Source organism: Sander lucioperca, chromosome 9 (assembly GCF_008315115.2).
Source record: "Sander lucioperca isolate FBNREF2018 chromosome 9, SLUC_FBN_1.2, whole genome shotgun sequence".
NCBI classification, from domain to species: domain Eukaryota; kingdom Metazoa; phylum Chordata; class Actinopteri; order Perciformes; family Percidae; genus Sander; species Sander lucioperca.
Genome location: NC_050181.1, coordinates 36,902,672 through 36,918,286, shown reverse-complemented (window position 1 = coordinate 36,918,286; position 15,615 = coordinate 36,902,672). Strand labels below are relative to the sequence as shown.

Below are 15,615 nucleotides of genomic sequence, written 5' to 3'. Positions count from 1 at the left end.
CTATCTACAAACCCCAATTCCAATGAAGTTGGGACGTTGTGTTAAACGTAAATAAAAACAGAATACAATGATTTGCAAATCCTTTCCAACCTATATTCAATTTAATACACTACAAAGACAATATATTTAATGTTCAAACTGATAAACCTTGTTGTTTTTTGCAAACATTCACTCATTTTGAATTTGATGCCTGCAACACATTCCAAAAAAGCAAGCAAGCAAGGATGGGGCGAGGTTCACCACTTTGTGAACAACTGCGTGAGCAAATAGTCCAACAGTAGAGAGTAAATTGTCAATTCAGCGTATTTCCTGTCTAATTAATTATAGTGGATTCCTGTACACTCAAAGATGCATATTCATTTTAGGGGAGAAAAGTTACTATAAAGATGAGTCATTTCAGTTTATGTCTGTGGGCGCAGGAGATGAAAAATCAACAAATCCCTGACATATACACACTTATTAATCATAGCTACATGTGGTGAGACTTGGGAGACTCATTTAACTGGCAGCTTGGTCTCCAGCTGTCTCCATGCTATGACAGCAAGCATCTGCATTTCAGAAGTGCCCTTGAGCAAGACACACTGAACCCAGCTATAGTGGCGCTAATCTGTTGCTGGCGTTCACACTCTGGATCTCCTTGTGAAAAGAGCAACAAAAACAGAGATTTCTCCTTCATTGATGATCAGTCTGAATAGAAAATAATTCGGCCCAGTTTAGTTTTAGTGTTAAAATATTTAGATGTAATCACATACTGTATGTAGTGTAAACGTAACGGAAAACCCATAGTGGCTGTACAGCAGTCATGAAGCGTACACAGTACAGTAGGCCTACTGAGCAAGTGTGGATTATTACAACTAGTCATTTTCAGCTTGCCTTGAACAACAGTAGTTTTTTATATTTACAGTACGCTATAGAGCATTTACAATTTGAAGATCTTGTGCCTATGTAGGTCAGCTGAGCTACATTTGGAGTTGTCAGCTTTCTGCAAACTAAATAGGTCATGCTAACGAGGAGGGGCGGTTTTGCCTCTCATACTCCATCAGTTCTAGCCACAAAACAATCTCAACAATCTCTAAGATTGCTGATCATGTAAAACACCTTGACTCCAGCTTTAAGCTACAATGTCAAATAATGACACTGGATATCACAGTCATAGCACAGTCATTTCTTTTATCAACACTAGAACAAAATATGAAGCAAGATGAGGGCAATATTTTGTGAAATGAAATCCATTTAAGCATAATTATGCATGAATATGCACTGAGAGCTTAATATGCAGCAATATGCCGTAGCTTTGGAGCAAACTAAATTGAGCGAAGAATATGTGACTATTAGAATCTGCTGTGCTGCATATGAAGAACTTCACAGCATGGTTATGAACCTTAGAAAGCATAAATATAGATGAGAGCCCAAGGAGATTGTATGAACCTAATGCATCAGTGCACCAGTTCCACTGTGATACTTTCACATGCCAACAAGACCACATAAACAAATCTAGTGTTACATAATGGCACAGTAGAGGCTTAATTGTTACGATCAAAGTGCAATGTATGCAACTTTGGCTGCCATGGTGCAATAGTGGGCTTCCTGTCCTCAATTTAGGAGCCACAGGTTAGAAAAAAACCCAAGTAGCGCCATAAGTATATATAGTATATGTATGCAAGGTTATATATTCAGTAAGTTCTCTGCTGGTTCTCCACATTGGTAACATGGCTCCCAGAGGGATGATCGCCGTGACAACTGTTCTCCTCTGCTTCATACTGGGCCTGCTCGGTCCAACTCCAGCTGCCCGTAAGTTTATTTCACCACATCATGCTTGTCAATCAGATTAAAATATTGCATTAGGACTCTAAGATGAACTGATCAGTTAATAATGTGATGTGTGTTTGTGTGTGCGTGCAGTGGGTTCCCATATGGGCAAAGCCTGTTGTACGAGATACAATAGAAGGCCAGTACCCTTCCAGCGTATAAAGGGCTACAGAGAACAAACCACCAAGGAAAACTGCCACATCGAGGCCATCATGTAAGACTCTCTCCTACTAAACCACTGGGACTCCAACCTTGCCAACCTCAATCTGAATAGCTGACTATAATATTTGAATATTATTGTCAAACCTTTACGAGAGGGTTGGTGAAGTCTAATTGATTCGCATTGATTGGATTAATTCCAAAATATTCAAAAGACGCTGGTAATTGTTTTGTGGAAAGCAGCACCATTAGTACTTTGTTTCTGCAGAATTAATTGCCATAAAAATAAGCCATTTGATCTAGTCTACCACAACATTTTAATGTCAAAACTAATGACTGTGGATTCCATGCCTCTAAGAAGGCAGCTGTTTGATCTGCACCATATCTCCATAAATTATGTTTATAAATGATTTGTACGCAAGCTGTCTAGGCTTTAAGATTGACAAACTCTAATTACGCAGTAGCGATGGGTATCAAACCTCAATACATTTTGAATAACGATCGAAATGTACCGAAAGCTGGGACTGAATACTTGGTCAGATACTTAGTCTGGCTTACTTAATGTTTAATCAGATATTTCATGTTATGAATCATACAATTTTAGACTTTATTTTTATTTGAAGTTCCTGCAATTGTGTTACTGTAAGACAAAAAAAAAAATGCCGATCCATTTGATTTTGAACTTGGCTTATTTTGTTAAAAAGAATGCTTTTGTAGTAAACTTGTTCATATTCTTTAAAATAAGTTATCAAAGCCAGGCTGTTTCAGTATCAGTACTGGAACTCAGGTATCACATACACACCCATAAACTGAACTATAATATTGTGCTCTCTGTGCGTGTCTGATAATGTTTCTCACCATTGTAGTTTCTACACTGTTAAGAAGAATGAGATATGTGCTACACGGAGGGATGAGTGGGTGAGGAAAACTCTGGAACTACTCAGGTATGAGACTCCTACTCACTTTAAATTCCAACTAGTTTCCGTTAAGATATGGACTTTAAAATCTGGACAAGCTTTGTGTGTGAACCAGGGGATTTCTTTTGTTTCGGGGGTATTGTGAGTAAAAACTCTTACTTCTTTATAGTTCCAAACTAAGGAAGATGTCCAGGACCGACTCTGATGCAGGTGAAAGCAACAGAGAAGCAGGCGGATCTTTCATCAGTACCACAGAAGACTTCCAGAACAGCACTGAAGCTTTCTCTTAGCAAAAACCAGGTTGTGATCTTAAAGAAGATATCTGGAATGAAATCATTTGTGTTATAGAAATGCCAATTTGAGGTAACATTTGAGAGGAATTGAACCTAGTATAATCCAGTCATGTATGGGGATATTTACTCAAAAAAAAAAGTAAAAGAATACAAATGACTTTCACTTGCACAAACGCAGCATCAGCATATAATCATGACTAAAGGGGAACCTGAGAGCAGCTTTGAGACTATTGCTGTAGTCTATGTACTTAGCCATGATGTGTTTTTTTTTTTAAATTGTGCTTTTGGGACTATGCTGTTTCATTGCCTGCTATGAATCTGCTGCTTAATCAAGTTATTTTTTCTGAAATATGCCAATAGCAATTCTCTTAACCAAATAAATGTACTTAATAATACTCCAACATTGTTGTCCATATTCATTTCATCAAACTACACCACTGTAGTGTGTCATGGAAATTTTTAAACAACTTTTAGCAACAGTGCTTTAAACCATTCTTAAAACATATTTTCAAGAAGTATTCAATAACCCGACTCTGGATGGGAAAGCCCCTTAATAGGGCTGAAGGATCTGGGGAAAAAATCGAATCGCGATTTTTCTGCCAGATATTGCGATTACGTTTCGATTTACGATTAGTATTTTTTAAGCAACATATTGTATCTACGATCATGTTAAATAAAGTAATAAAAAAAATAATGAAAAAACCACTGGAAATAGGACATTTCTTCAACTCTTGTGTTGTCCTCGGATCAAATTGGACCTGTCTTCAAAGTTTCTATATCAGAAATTTGGGTTTCTTTCAACCTAATTTCCCAAAAATAACATGGATGGTTCCATACAACGCTCTGCGCAAGTGAAATGAAGGTTCAGTTCACTACTTTCATTGAATTTTGGATGTTTTATTCAATTTGATATCATTTGAAAACAACAGTTGAAATGGTTTTAAAACAGTATCCTGTGTCTGGATTGGCTTGGTGGGTAGAGCAGGCGCACATGTGCTGGGGGGGTTTGTGCCTCGATGCAGAGGTCCAGGGTTTGAGTCTGACCTGTGACAGTTTTCTGCATGTCTTCCCCCTCTCTCTCCCCTTTTTCATCTAGCTGTCCTGTCAAGTAAAGGCAGAAACCCCCCCCCAAAAAAAGTAATTTAAAACAGTATCTTGACTAAACTTCAACATATGTTCCTCTGAAAGCTAACTATTAGTCAAAATATTTCATAATTTCAGCTTTTTAACTCAAAAGTTAGATATAATTAAGTTTATTGACCATTAGTTCCAAAAAAAGTGTAATAAGTTGGTGCTAGTGGTGGGAAAAAAGCACAGAAAAAAAAGCAACAAAAAAGTGTCAATTTTTGACCCAGGAGGACAACAAGTCGCATGGTCGACAGGAAGACAACACAAGGGTTAAACTATCTGTGATATGTAACATTATTCCAGCATGTATCTTGTGAAAAAACAGTAAATATAATAATGAAAAGAGGAATAAAAAAGATTAAACCAAATGTTACACCAAACATTCAACTAAATAATTCACATTCGATTAATCACGGTATTCACGATTAGCTAATCGCATTCTTTCAAATCGCGATTTCGATTTGAAAACGATTAATCGTTCAGCCCTACATAACATAGCTGCTCTACATGGTGTATGTTCTGTGACACATGTGCCTGGAGCACTTAGAAGTGGATGCTGGCAGCACATCTGCTGGAAGGTCTCTGAAAACTTCTGCATGAGCTGTCCTGCCCCCCAAGCTCATGCAAATGCATGACTTAACTGACAGGGAGGCGGTCTCTTGTGCTATTTCAGATCAGCACCGAGAGGGGTTGGTGCTCCAGTCAGACAAGGTGACTCCGTCGATGACACGCTCCTCTCATCCAAACTGTCCTGAAGTCATTTCACATCCCCACTAGATGGCACAATAGATCTGCAAAAACTGAGCCTCTGCCAGTTACATCATGAGGTCTTGATGGCCATTTGATGAGCACAGATACCTTTGATTTCCAATATCAACCAATAACGATGACACATGTGGATAGAGGACAAGAACATTTATTTTGTAGCAAACAACAGACATCTCTCAGATGTATTGCACTGTTACGCATATCATGCCGTTTCTTTATCTCTTTTAATCTTAATGATAGTTGAAGAAAAAACACAGATAGGAAAGAATTAAGAAAATGGAAAGACAAATAAATAGCGCTAGCAATAAATATTAAATATTACAGAATAACATTAGAAAGCATTTTAAATATTTTAAATTAATTCAAGACAATTTTCTGTAGATATATGATAATGGTGAGCAGTGCTTTCTAAGTGCTGGAGGTTGAAGGGGCAGCAGTAGTGTTGTTCTTTCCTCTGCGGACCTGCCTGTAAAACACACAAAACAAGGGATAGCAGTTAAAATACCAGTTTGTGCTGCCCCTTAGCACTTGAAATATCATATCTGAAGCAACCAACTAGCAGATATGGTGAATACCGAAGACTGACTGAGATAACAAAGGCCTACTCACTCTAACTCCTTGATCTTCTCAAACACCCAGTCCTCTTTCCAGTGGCTGCAGACTTCTCCCTCTGCGGTCTTGAATCTGGGTGGGAAAAAAAATAATCACAAAGCTCAATCACAATCTCTTGACAACTCTCAAAGAACTTTCTATTTTTCAACTGTTTAACATTTTTTTGTTCACTTTTTCATTAAAAAAAATGAGGAAGTGATTCTTACATGACGGCGCGGACACATGGGAGGTTCTTCCTCTGGATCCTGTAGCCCAAGATGGGAGCAGTGACGGCTGTGGCACTGACCTTAGTGCAGCACTCGATTATCTTCTTTTCTGGATTTCAGAAAACAAACAAGGAATGGTTGTTATGAGCATACATATCTTTCATGTGCAGCATCAAACATGAATAAATGCAGACGGTGTCGGCCAGCATTAAATCAGAAGTCAAACATTTCAAACGTGCATGGCAGGGTACAACTTCTTATGTACTCTCGCTATCCTGGAGCAGGCTAGTAGTGTAATATAGTACAGGAGCTCTGACGGGCGTCTTACCGGCCGTTGCTGTCATTGCCAGAACCCCAGCGAGGAGAGCCAGGCATGCCAGTCTTCTGATGCACAGCTGCATGGTTACTGCGTGAGATGTTCCAGAGGTTCTTTGCAGAAGCTGAATGTTTGATCTGGCTGAGGGAGGCGACTGATGTCCTCGGACCAGACCTCAAGGTTTTATACCGTGAAAAGAGGAACCAGGGCAAAGTAACCGGATAAATTGTCTCTTCGGGCTTTCTACATATTGTGTGCGTATCAGGGTGGGGGACACTGTCATCAACCGTTTCCTTTTTTGTGATTTCATCATTTACTCAGAAGAAGGCTACAGTGCAACCATTCTAAAGCCCATGCCCATTTCGGCAGGTTTAGCCTATGTTTTATATTGTTACATTTATTCTGTGTGGAGTTTGCATATGTCTACCATGTCTGTGTTTGTTTCCTCTGGGTGTTTTTTCCAACAGTCCAAAGACATGCAAGTTTGAATTGCAATTGAATTGCCTATGCATGGCCATGTTGGGTGTCAATGTGTCTATAGTTGTTAGCTCTTTGATAAATTGGCATCCTGTCCAGGTTGTTCCCAGCCTTTCACCAACGCATTCTCATGAACGGTTTCGTAGTATATCGTACGAAAAGTTATGCACACTATTGGTATGATATCATATGAAAACTAGGAGACCACCGGTTGGTGACGTGACATCGGCTACAGAGCTCCGTGCTACAGAGTGGCAGTTGCTAGCTGTTTCAGCAGCTACAGAGCTTTGTGATGCGGCTACAGACCTCCGTCACAGCTCGTTGTATCAGCGGCAGTTAGTAGATGTGTTGAGTCTCTACAGAGCTCTGCGACAATGGCTATGGTACTCCGTATGGTGCTCCGCATGGTACTCTGCATGATGCTCCGTCAGGTCAGCGGTAGTTGGTGGTTTAGTTACCCGAAAATAGGTGACTGCAGTGAGCCGGGTACAGAGCACCGCGAGCTGCCGGTTATTTCAGCAGAGATTACGGTTAAGTTTGGGCAAGAAAAAGTGAGCGTTATGCGGCAAGGAAAGTTAAGTTTTAGGCACCGAAAAGACTAGTTAAGTTTAGGAAAAAGATAGTGGTTCCTATAAAAACCCTCCCAAGGAAAACACATTTCCTGGGTGAAAGTCTTTTGTTTTCCCTGGGAAGTGAACTCCACTCCCTGGCTTGAAAGTCCTGAGTGTTAACAGCCAGCTGCGCTCTCATACAGCAGCAATCAATGTGGTGCGCACAGCAAAATAAATGTGGAAATCATACAAATTACAGTGCTTATCTTTTCGTAGCTTTTCGAATGTATGGTTCATGAGAACAGGCTGCTCTCACACAATGCATGCTGGGATACACTGCAGCCCATAGGGCCCTGATTAAGGTAAGCTAGACTAGAGAACCCATACATTCATTGAATGAATTAATGGACATTCATAATATTCTGTATCAGAAGTTACATTCTTTATTAACCTGGCTAGTTGACTGCAGTATCTAGTCTCTATCTAACGGGGGTTTCAATTATTGCATTAATAAATCCTGCTGATTTCAGCAATAATGTAAAGGCAGCATCATGTGCTGTTCACTCTACCCAATGTGTCATCTTTGTCTATTTCGATCCCTCCTTTTTATCTCTGGTGCTGACTGTCAAACTAGGTCAGGAGCAAGAAAAGGGGAAGGAAGGAGATCCTTAGGCTTTCCACCGCAGTTTCCGAGGATCCTCCGCCCAAATTTGGTAATTTGTCCTTGCATGCTCCGTCCTTTTAGTTACAAGTCTCAACTTCTTTGAGGGGGCTTTATGATTTAGACAATTCACACAATTTAAAAGATCAAAATGACTTTGCAAGTAGAAATGTATTCCTTGATATATTGAATATCTGATTTACCACAGACTAAGTGGGGAGTTATTTTCACTTCAGTTTACTTGCAGCTTTAAAGAAAAGCTGCCAAAAACCAAAAAACTGCCTAAAAAACTAAGAATCAGGTTCCTTGCTGCCAGTAAAACTAGGTTGCCAGTTTGTCTCACAAGACATGGACAAATGAATGAGTGCTATGTCTGACTTTTATTTGCTTTAAATAATCATTTATGCATATTGAATATTTTACATTAATGCTATTTGCTGTATATTACAACTACTAAATAATACTTCTTTTTTTTTAAACGTAAATGGGCAGTAATTCATCTATAATGGTATTTAGCTCACTTTACAACCCAAACAGTATTTGAACCCAAGGACAGATTATAGAACCTCCAGTGGTCATTTCTCAGTGTTTTCTGTGAATTAAAAACATGTTGACATATACACTGGTGTTTTAGTTTAATAGGTAATACAGCAGACCTTCATATAGGGGACCTAAGGGGCTAACCCTGAGAATTGTGTGCATGTTACCAACTGTGAACTAGTTATGTAGAGCAAATATTTGTTGTAACAAAAAGCCTAGTAAAGAGATAATATATAATTTATAGTTTTAACATCTATCAATCTCAGCACCTAGTGAGGGAATCCCTGTCATTGTTATCAATCAACAATCCTTGTTAGCCCCTCAAAGTATTATGATCACAGTATTATGATCTTTAAACAAGAAGGCTTCAGAAAGTTGGCAGTGGGCCCTTCTCTGTACTTCCCCAATTTGTAGTTTACAAATTGGTTTATTTCTCAAATTGTATTTTCAAATGTATTACATTATTAGTTTCTGTGTTTGCAGTGAATGTGCTTGTTGATAACATAATAGTAAACCATGTTTGGGATACAATCCACAGTCAGATGAATATGTGCATCCAGTCTTCAGAAAACTATCAGTAAATTAATATTTATACGTTCTAATAATCTGAAAAACTGCATGTAAACATGGTTTGTAGAAACGCTTCTCAAAACACAGTAGACGGTTAAGCCACCAGGCTCTGTTGGCAGCAGAGTCAGGTGATATTGAATTACACAGACATGTATTTACTGGATTTGGTGAATGAAATGTTAAAATTAAAATTCAACGAAAAGCAGAAATGATAACTCAAAATCAGGAAGGAAGCATGAACTGTGTGAAGATAAAATTGCGAAACATGGTATGCACTTTTTTAATTGTGAATGGAAAAAGAAAGTTCTCCTTTTTTACTAACCTCATTCACAGTTTTTATTTTACATCAAGGCTAAAAGATGAAATCAAGACTGTAACTGCGATTGTGTGAGGACTTATTCTTCTCTGGTATCATTATCTTTATGGGCTACTGCCAAATGAGAGAACAATATAGTACAATACTTAGTAGAACAATCTTAAAATGAATCAGTGCCCTGCAGACATAAGCACTCTAAGGGACATATCAGCGATTATTCCTAAATCATAATAACAGACTGTCATTGAGGAGGGACAGGATAGAGTCAATTAAACATAATGGACCCATCTAAAAATATTCCATTTCCTTTGTCATTTTAAAAGTGACTGATCTCATTTTAGTTTTGCATTCACTTTTCTATCTAGCAGTATAATATAATTTTGCTACAGCAAAGGTTGTCATGACTGACTCTGCTGTCTTTGTACAAACAGGGGATGTACTACTTACTAAGGAATGCGTTGGAGGCCAATGAAACTCTAATACATCAAAACACAAGCAACACAAATCTATGCACACAAAATAAGGCTGCAAAAGTCAACAACTCCTTGAAATGAAATGACAAAACACTTTGTTTGTCATTGCCTACAAAAACTACATATATGAGCCTTTTCTGTTCTGATGCTACTATCGGCAGGACATAAGTGCAAGTTCCTTCAAAAACAGTTACATATGACCATTATGTACCGCCACCACTATGGGTAAGGTTTGGTTCGATTCAGGTGTAACAACTACTTTTTGGCCACTTAGGGACATCGGAAACAAGTTGTGAACACACCATGTATGGACATATCACCTTTTAGGTTGATATCACAAGCAAGAAATCAGTTGCCTATTTACACATTTAGCAGGTCAACAGAACATGAACATTCATTTGGAGCTGTGTTTCTGCCCACCTGATGAGTGTAAGTCCAATATTCACTTCCTTTCAGCTTTGTTGTCGGTTTCCACCCACTTTTGAGAGAAATATCTCCTTCATGTTCACTAGCTAGTCGCTAACTATGTCTGTCTGCTAATTGGTGCTGAGCAGGTAGTGTACAGTGGTTTCTTTGGCATTTTTTGCTGGAAACAGCAGCCTGCTGCACCCGAAAACAACACTATGAGAGCAGTGAGAGTGAACCAAAACATCCATCCATCTCCATCCATCTTCGTCCGCTTATCCGGGGTTGGGGCGTGGGGGCAGCAGCTCCAGCAGGGGACCCCAAACTTCCCTTTCCCGAGCCACATTAACCAGCTCCGACTGGGGGATTATGAAGGTAAATATGGTGCAAAATGGGAGAGCTTGTAGAATACGATGTGAGAACTTGCAGAACAAAAAATCTGAACTTGTATGTTAAAATTTGCACTTGTAAAAAATATTCACACACATGTGATCTGAATTTGAAGTCATACAAAGAAAAAAAACATGAGAGCTTGTAAAAAAAATCTGAACTTGTAAATTGAAATTTGCACTTGTAGAAAATGTTCACACACCTGTATTCTGAATGTGAAGTTACAGAAAAAATATTCACAAATGTGTAGATTGATATTTACATGAACACAATGACAGCTGCAAACTTATAATGCAACATTTACCAGTATACTTTTTTTTTTTACTCTGGTTCATTTTCCATCACAACCACAACTCAGTGATTACAACCTCTCGAATCTGTCACTGCAACTTCACATATGTGCTCTCTCGCATCACAAAGTGGCCAATCTGCGCACCTCGACTTTCACAACACTCTTGACGATACATTTGGTGCAAAACTAATTTGTACCTGTGGACTTAGGCTGTGGAGCTCTGAGCTAACAGAACGGGAAAATCAGGGTTTCTATCACCAGATGAGGGACAACTCTGTCTGGCTTATTTATGTAGCATGGAAGCTTGGTGGAATAGCATGCTAGCGTTAGCTAACTAGCAGCCAGTCCGCTTCTAAATAAATACCTTTTAATTGTCTAAACACTTTTTAACAGTCAAACTAAAACACTGGCGGTGAGCTCCAGGGCCTGCAGCCGCAGGACTTCAAATTCAGATCACATGTGTGTGAATATTTTTTACAAGTGCAAATTTTATTTTTACAAGTGCAAATTAAATTTTTACAAGTGCAAATATTAACATACAAGTTCAGATTTTTTGTTCTGCAAGTTCTCACATCGTATTCTACAAGCTCTCCCATTTTGCACCATATTTACCTTCATAGGGGATCCCGAAGCGTTCCCAGGCCAGGTTGGAGATATAATCCCTCCACCTAGTCCTGGGTCTTCCCCGAGGCCTCCTCCCAGCTGGACGTGCCTGGAACACCTCCCTAGGGAGGCGCCCAGGGGGCATCTTTACCAGATGCCCAAACCACCTCAACTGGCTCCATTCGACGCAAAAGAGTAGCGGCTCTACTCCGAGCTCCTCACGGATGACTGAGCTTTTCGCCCTATCTCTAAGGGAGACACCAGCCACCCTCCTGAGGAAACCAATTTCGGCGGCTTGTAACCTGGATCTCGTTCTTTCGGTCATGACCCAGCCTTCATGACCATAGGTGAGGGTAGGAACGAAAACTGACTGGTAGATCGAGAGCTTTGCCTTCTGGCTCAGCTCTCTTTTCGTCACAACGGTGCGATTAATTGAATGTAATACCGCCCCCTCTGCACCGATTCTCCGACCAATCTCCCATTCCATTGTCCCCTCACTCGCGAACAAGACCCCAAGGTACTTGAACTCCTTCACTTGGGGTAAGGGCTCATTCCCTACCTGGAGTAGGCACTCCATCGGTTTCCTGCTGAGAACCATGGCCTCAGATTTAGAGGTGCTGATCCTCATCCCAGCCGCTTCACACTCGGCTGCGAACCGATCCAGTGAGTGCTGAAGGTCGCTGGCCGATGATGCCATCAGGACCACATCATCTGCAAAGAGCAGCGATGAGATCCCCAGCCCACCGAACTGCAACCTCTCCCCACCCCGACTACGCCTCGATATCCTGTCCATAAATACTACAAACAGGATTGGTGACAGAGCGCAGCCCTGGCGGAGGCCAACCCTCACCTGAAACGAGTCCGACTTACTGCCAAGAACCCGGACACAGCTCTCGCTTTGGTCATACAGAGATTGGATGGCCCTGAGAAGGGACCCCCTCACCCCATACTCCCACAGCACCTCCCATAGCATCTCCCGGGGGACCCGGTCATACACCTTTTCCAGATCCACAAAACACATGTAGACCGGTTGGGGATACTCCCAGCCTCCCTCCAGGATCCTTGCGAGAGTAAAAAGCTGGTCCGTTGTTCCATTTCAACCTGAGGTTCGACTATTGGCCGAACCCTCCTTTCCAGCACCTTGGAGTAGACTTTACCAGGGAGGCTGAGAAGTGTGATACCCCTGTAATTGAACAGGGGAACTACCACTCCTTGGAGTCTGCCACTCCTTAGGTACTGTCCAAACTTCCACGCAATGTTGAAGAGGCGTGTCAACCAAGATAGCCCCTCCACACCCAGAGCTTTCAGCATTTCTGCATTCAGCATTATACTTAGTTGTGTTTAGTAATTATTATTTATAAATTATTAGACTTATTAAAAAGACATAGTATAGTATGTCAAAAATAGTGATAAAAAGTCATAGTATAGTATGTCGAAAAAAGTCATACTATCGTATTTCGAAAAAAAGTGATAAAAAAGTCATAGTATAGTATGTCAAAATAGTGATAAAAAGTCATAGTATAGTATGTCGAAAAAAGTCATACTATCGTATTTCGAAAAAAAGTGATAAAAAAGTCATAGTATAGTATGTCGAAAAAAGTCAAAGTATAGTATGTCGAAAAAAGTGATTAAAAAAAGTCATAGTATAGTATGTCAAAAAAGTCATAGTATACTATGTCAAAAAAGTCATAGTATAGTATGTAGAAAAAAGTGATAAAGTCATAGTATAGTGTGTCGAAAAAAGTGATAAAAAAGTCATAGTATAGTATGTCGAAAAAAGTCAAAGTATAGTATGTCAAAAAAAGTGATAAAGAAAGTCATAGTATACTATGTCAAAAAAAGTCATAGTATAGTATGTCGAAAAAAGTGATAAAAAGTCATAGTATAGTATGTCAAAAAAAGTGAAAAAAAAGTCGTAGTATAGTATGTAGAAAAAAGTGATAAAAAAGTCATAGTATAGTATGTCAAAAAAGTGATAAAAAAAAGTCATAGTATAGCATGTCGAAAAAAGTGATAAAAAAGTCATAGTATACTATGTCGAAAAAAGTCATAGTATAGTATGTCGAAAAAAGTGAAAAAAAAGTCATGGTATAGTATGTCGAAAAAAGTGATTAAAAAGTCATAGTATAGTATGTCGAAAAAAGTGATAAAAAAGTCATAGTATAGTATGTCGAAAAAAGTGAAAAAAAAAGTCATAATATAGTATGTCAAAAAAAGTCATAGTATTGCATGGCAAAAAAAGTGATAAAAAAGTCATAGTATAGTATGTCAAAAAAAGTCATAGTATAGTATGTCGAAAAAAGTCAAAGTATAGTATGTCAAAAAAAGGTGATACAAAACTCATAGTATAGTATGTCGACAAAAGTGATAAAAAGCTCATAGTATAGTATGTTGAAAATAGTGATAAAAAAAGTCATAGTACAGTATGTCGAAAAAAGTTATAGTATAGTATGTTGAAAAAAGTGATAAAAGAGTCATAGTATAGTAGGTTGAAAAAAAGTCAGCATAGTATTTCGAAAAAAGTTATAGTATAGTATGTCGAAAAATGTGAAGTGTAGTATTTCGAAAAAAGTGATAAAAAGTTATAGTATAGTATGTCGAAAAATGTGAAGTGTAGTATTTTGAAAAAAGTGATAAAAAGTCATAGTATAGTATGTCGAAAAAAGTCAAAGTACAGTATGTCGAAAAAAGTGATAAAAAAAGTCATAGTATAGTATGTCAAAAAAGTCATAGTATACTTATTATTTTTATAACTATACTTAGTTGTGTTTAGTAATTATTATTTATAAATTATTAGACTTATTAAAAAGACATAGTATAGTATGTCGACAAAAGTGATAAAAAAGTCATAGTATAGTATGTCAAAAATAGTGATAAAAAGTCATAGTATAGTATGTCGAAAAAAGTCATACTATCGTATTTCGAAAAAAAGTGATAAAAAAGTCATAGTATAGTATGTCGAAAAAAGTCAAAGTATAGTATGTCGAAAAAAGTGATTAAAAAAAGTCATAGTATAGTATGTCAAAAAAGTCATAGTATACTATGTCAAAAAAGTCATAGTATAGTATGTAGAAAAAAGTGATAAAGTCATAGTATAGTGTGTCGAAAAAAGTGATAAAAAAGTCATAGTATAGTATGTCGAAAAAAGTCAAAGTATAGTATGTCGAAAAAAGTGATAAAAGAGTCATAGTATACTATGTCAAAAAAAAGTTATACAAAAGTCATAGTATAAAATGTCGAAAAAAGTCATAAAAAAGTCATAGTATAGTATGTCGAAAAAAGTCAAAGTATAGTATGTCGAAAAAAGTGATAAAGAAAGTCATAGTATACTATGTCAAAAAAAGTCATAGTATAGTATGTAGAAAAAAGTGATAAAAAAGTCATAGTATAGCATGTCGAAAAAAGTGATAAAAGAGTCATAGTATAGTATGTCGAAAAAAGTGAAAAAAAAGTCATAGTATAGTATGTCGAAAAAAGTGATAAAAGAGTCATAGTATAGTATGTCGAAAAAAGTGATAAAAAAGTCATAGTATAGTATGTCGAAAAAAGGTGATACAAAACTCATAGTAGAGTATGTCGAAAAAAGTCAAACTATCGTATGTTGAAAAAAGTGATAAAAAAGTCACAGTATAGTTGTTGAAAAAAGTGTTTGTCTTTTTCTCTTTGGTGTATCGGACCTCAAAACTTACCAAGACATGTAGGATTTGATCACTCAACCTTCTGACTTCCAATCATTCCCTTATTCCTCTAAGTTATCTGACGTAAATCAATAATATTGCTTCTGGCATATTTGTCTCTTTCTCTTTAGTGCGTTGGACCTCAAAACTTACAGAGATGTGTAGGACTTGAACATAAAACCTTCTGTCTTCTAATCATTTTCTCAATCCTCTAAGCTATCTGACCTGACACAGAAGCTGTGTTTTTTTTTTGGTCATATTTCTCTCTTCATCTTTAGTGTTTCTGACCTCAAGACTTACCGAGACATGTTCAATTTGAACACTCAACCTTCTGACTTTCAAACATTCTCTTACCCCTCTAAGCTATCTAACCGCAGACTACATGATTGTTTTGGCATATTTGTCTGTTTCTCTTTATTGTATCAAATCTCAAAACCTACCAAGACTTGTAG

At 38.0% G+C, this 15,615-nt stretch overlaps 1 protein-coding gene across 1 annotated transcript; it reads left to right on the top strand.

Annotated features, from left to right (window-relative positions):
* The first annotated feature begins 1,508 nt into the window (after positions 1 to 1,508).
* On the top strand, positions 1,509 to 3,579 carry LOC116037455 (C-C motif chemokine 26-like). The gene is made up of 4 exons (XM_031281364.2): positions 1,509 to 1,791; positions 1,903 to 2,023; positions 2,835 to 2,912; positions 3,055 to 3,579. Exons 1-4 carry the CDS (start codon positions 1,710 to 1,712, stop codon positions 3,173 to 3,175), a joined length of 402 nt encoding a protein of 133 aa, XP_031137224.1. The 5' UTR covers positions 1,509 to 1,709; the 3' UTR covers positions 3,176 to 3,579.
* The last annotated feature ends 12,036 nt before the right edge of the window (positions 3,580 to 15,615 follow it).

What these genes read in the sequence shown, in the direction of transcription:
- LOC116037455 (XM_031281364.2), top strand. Translation starts at nt 1,710, where the DNA reads ATGGCTCCCAGAGGGATGATCGCCGTGACAACTGTTCTCCTCTGCTTC. An exon ending in TGCCACATCGAGGCCATCAT is followed by an intron (nt 2,024 to 2,834) that starts GTAAGACTCTCT and finishes TCACCATTGTAG; the next exon opens with TTTCTACACTGTTAAGAAGA. An exon ending in AAAACTCTGGAACTACTCAG is followed by an intron (nt 2,913 to 3,054) that starts GTATGAGACTCC and finishes ACTTCTTTATAG; the next exon opens with TTCCAAACTAAGGAAGATGT.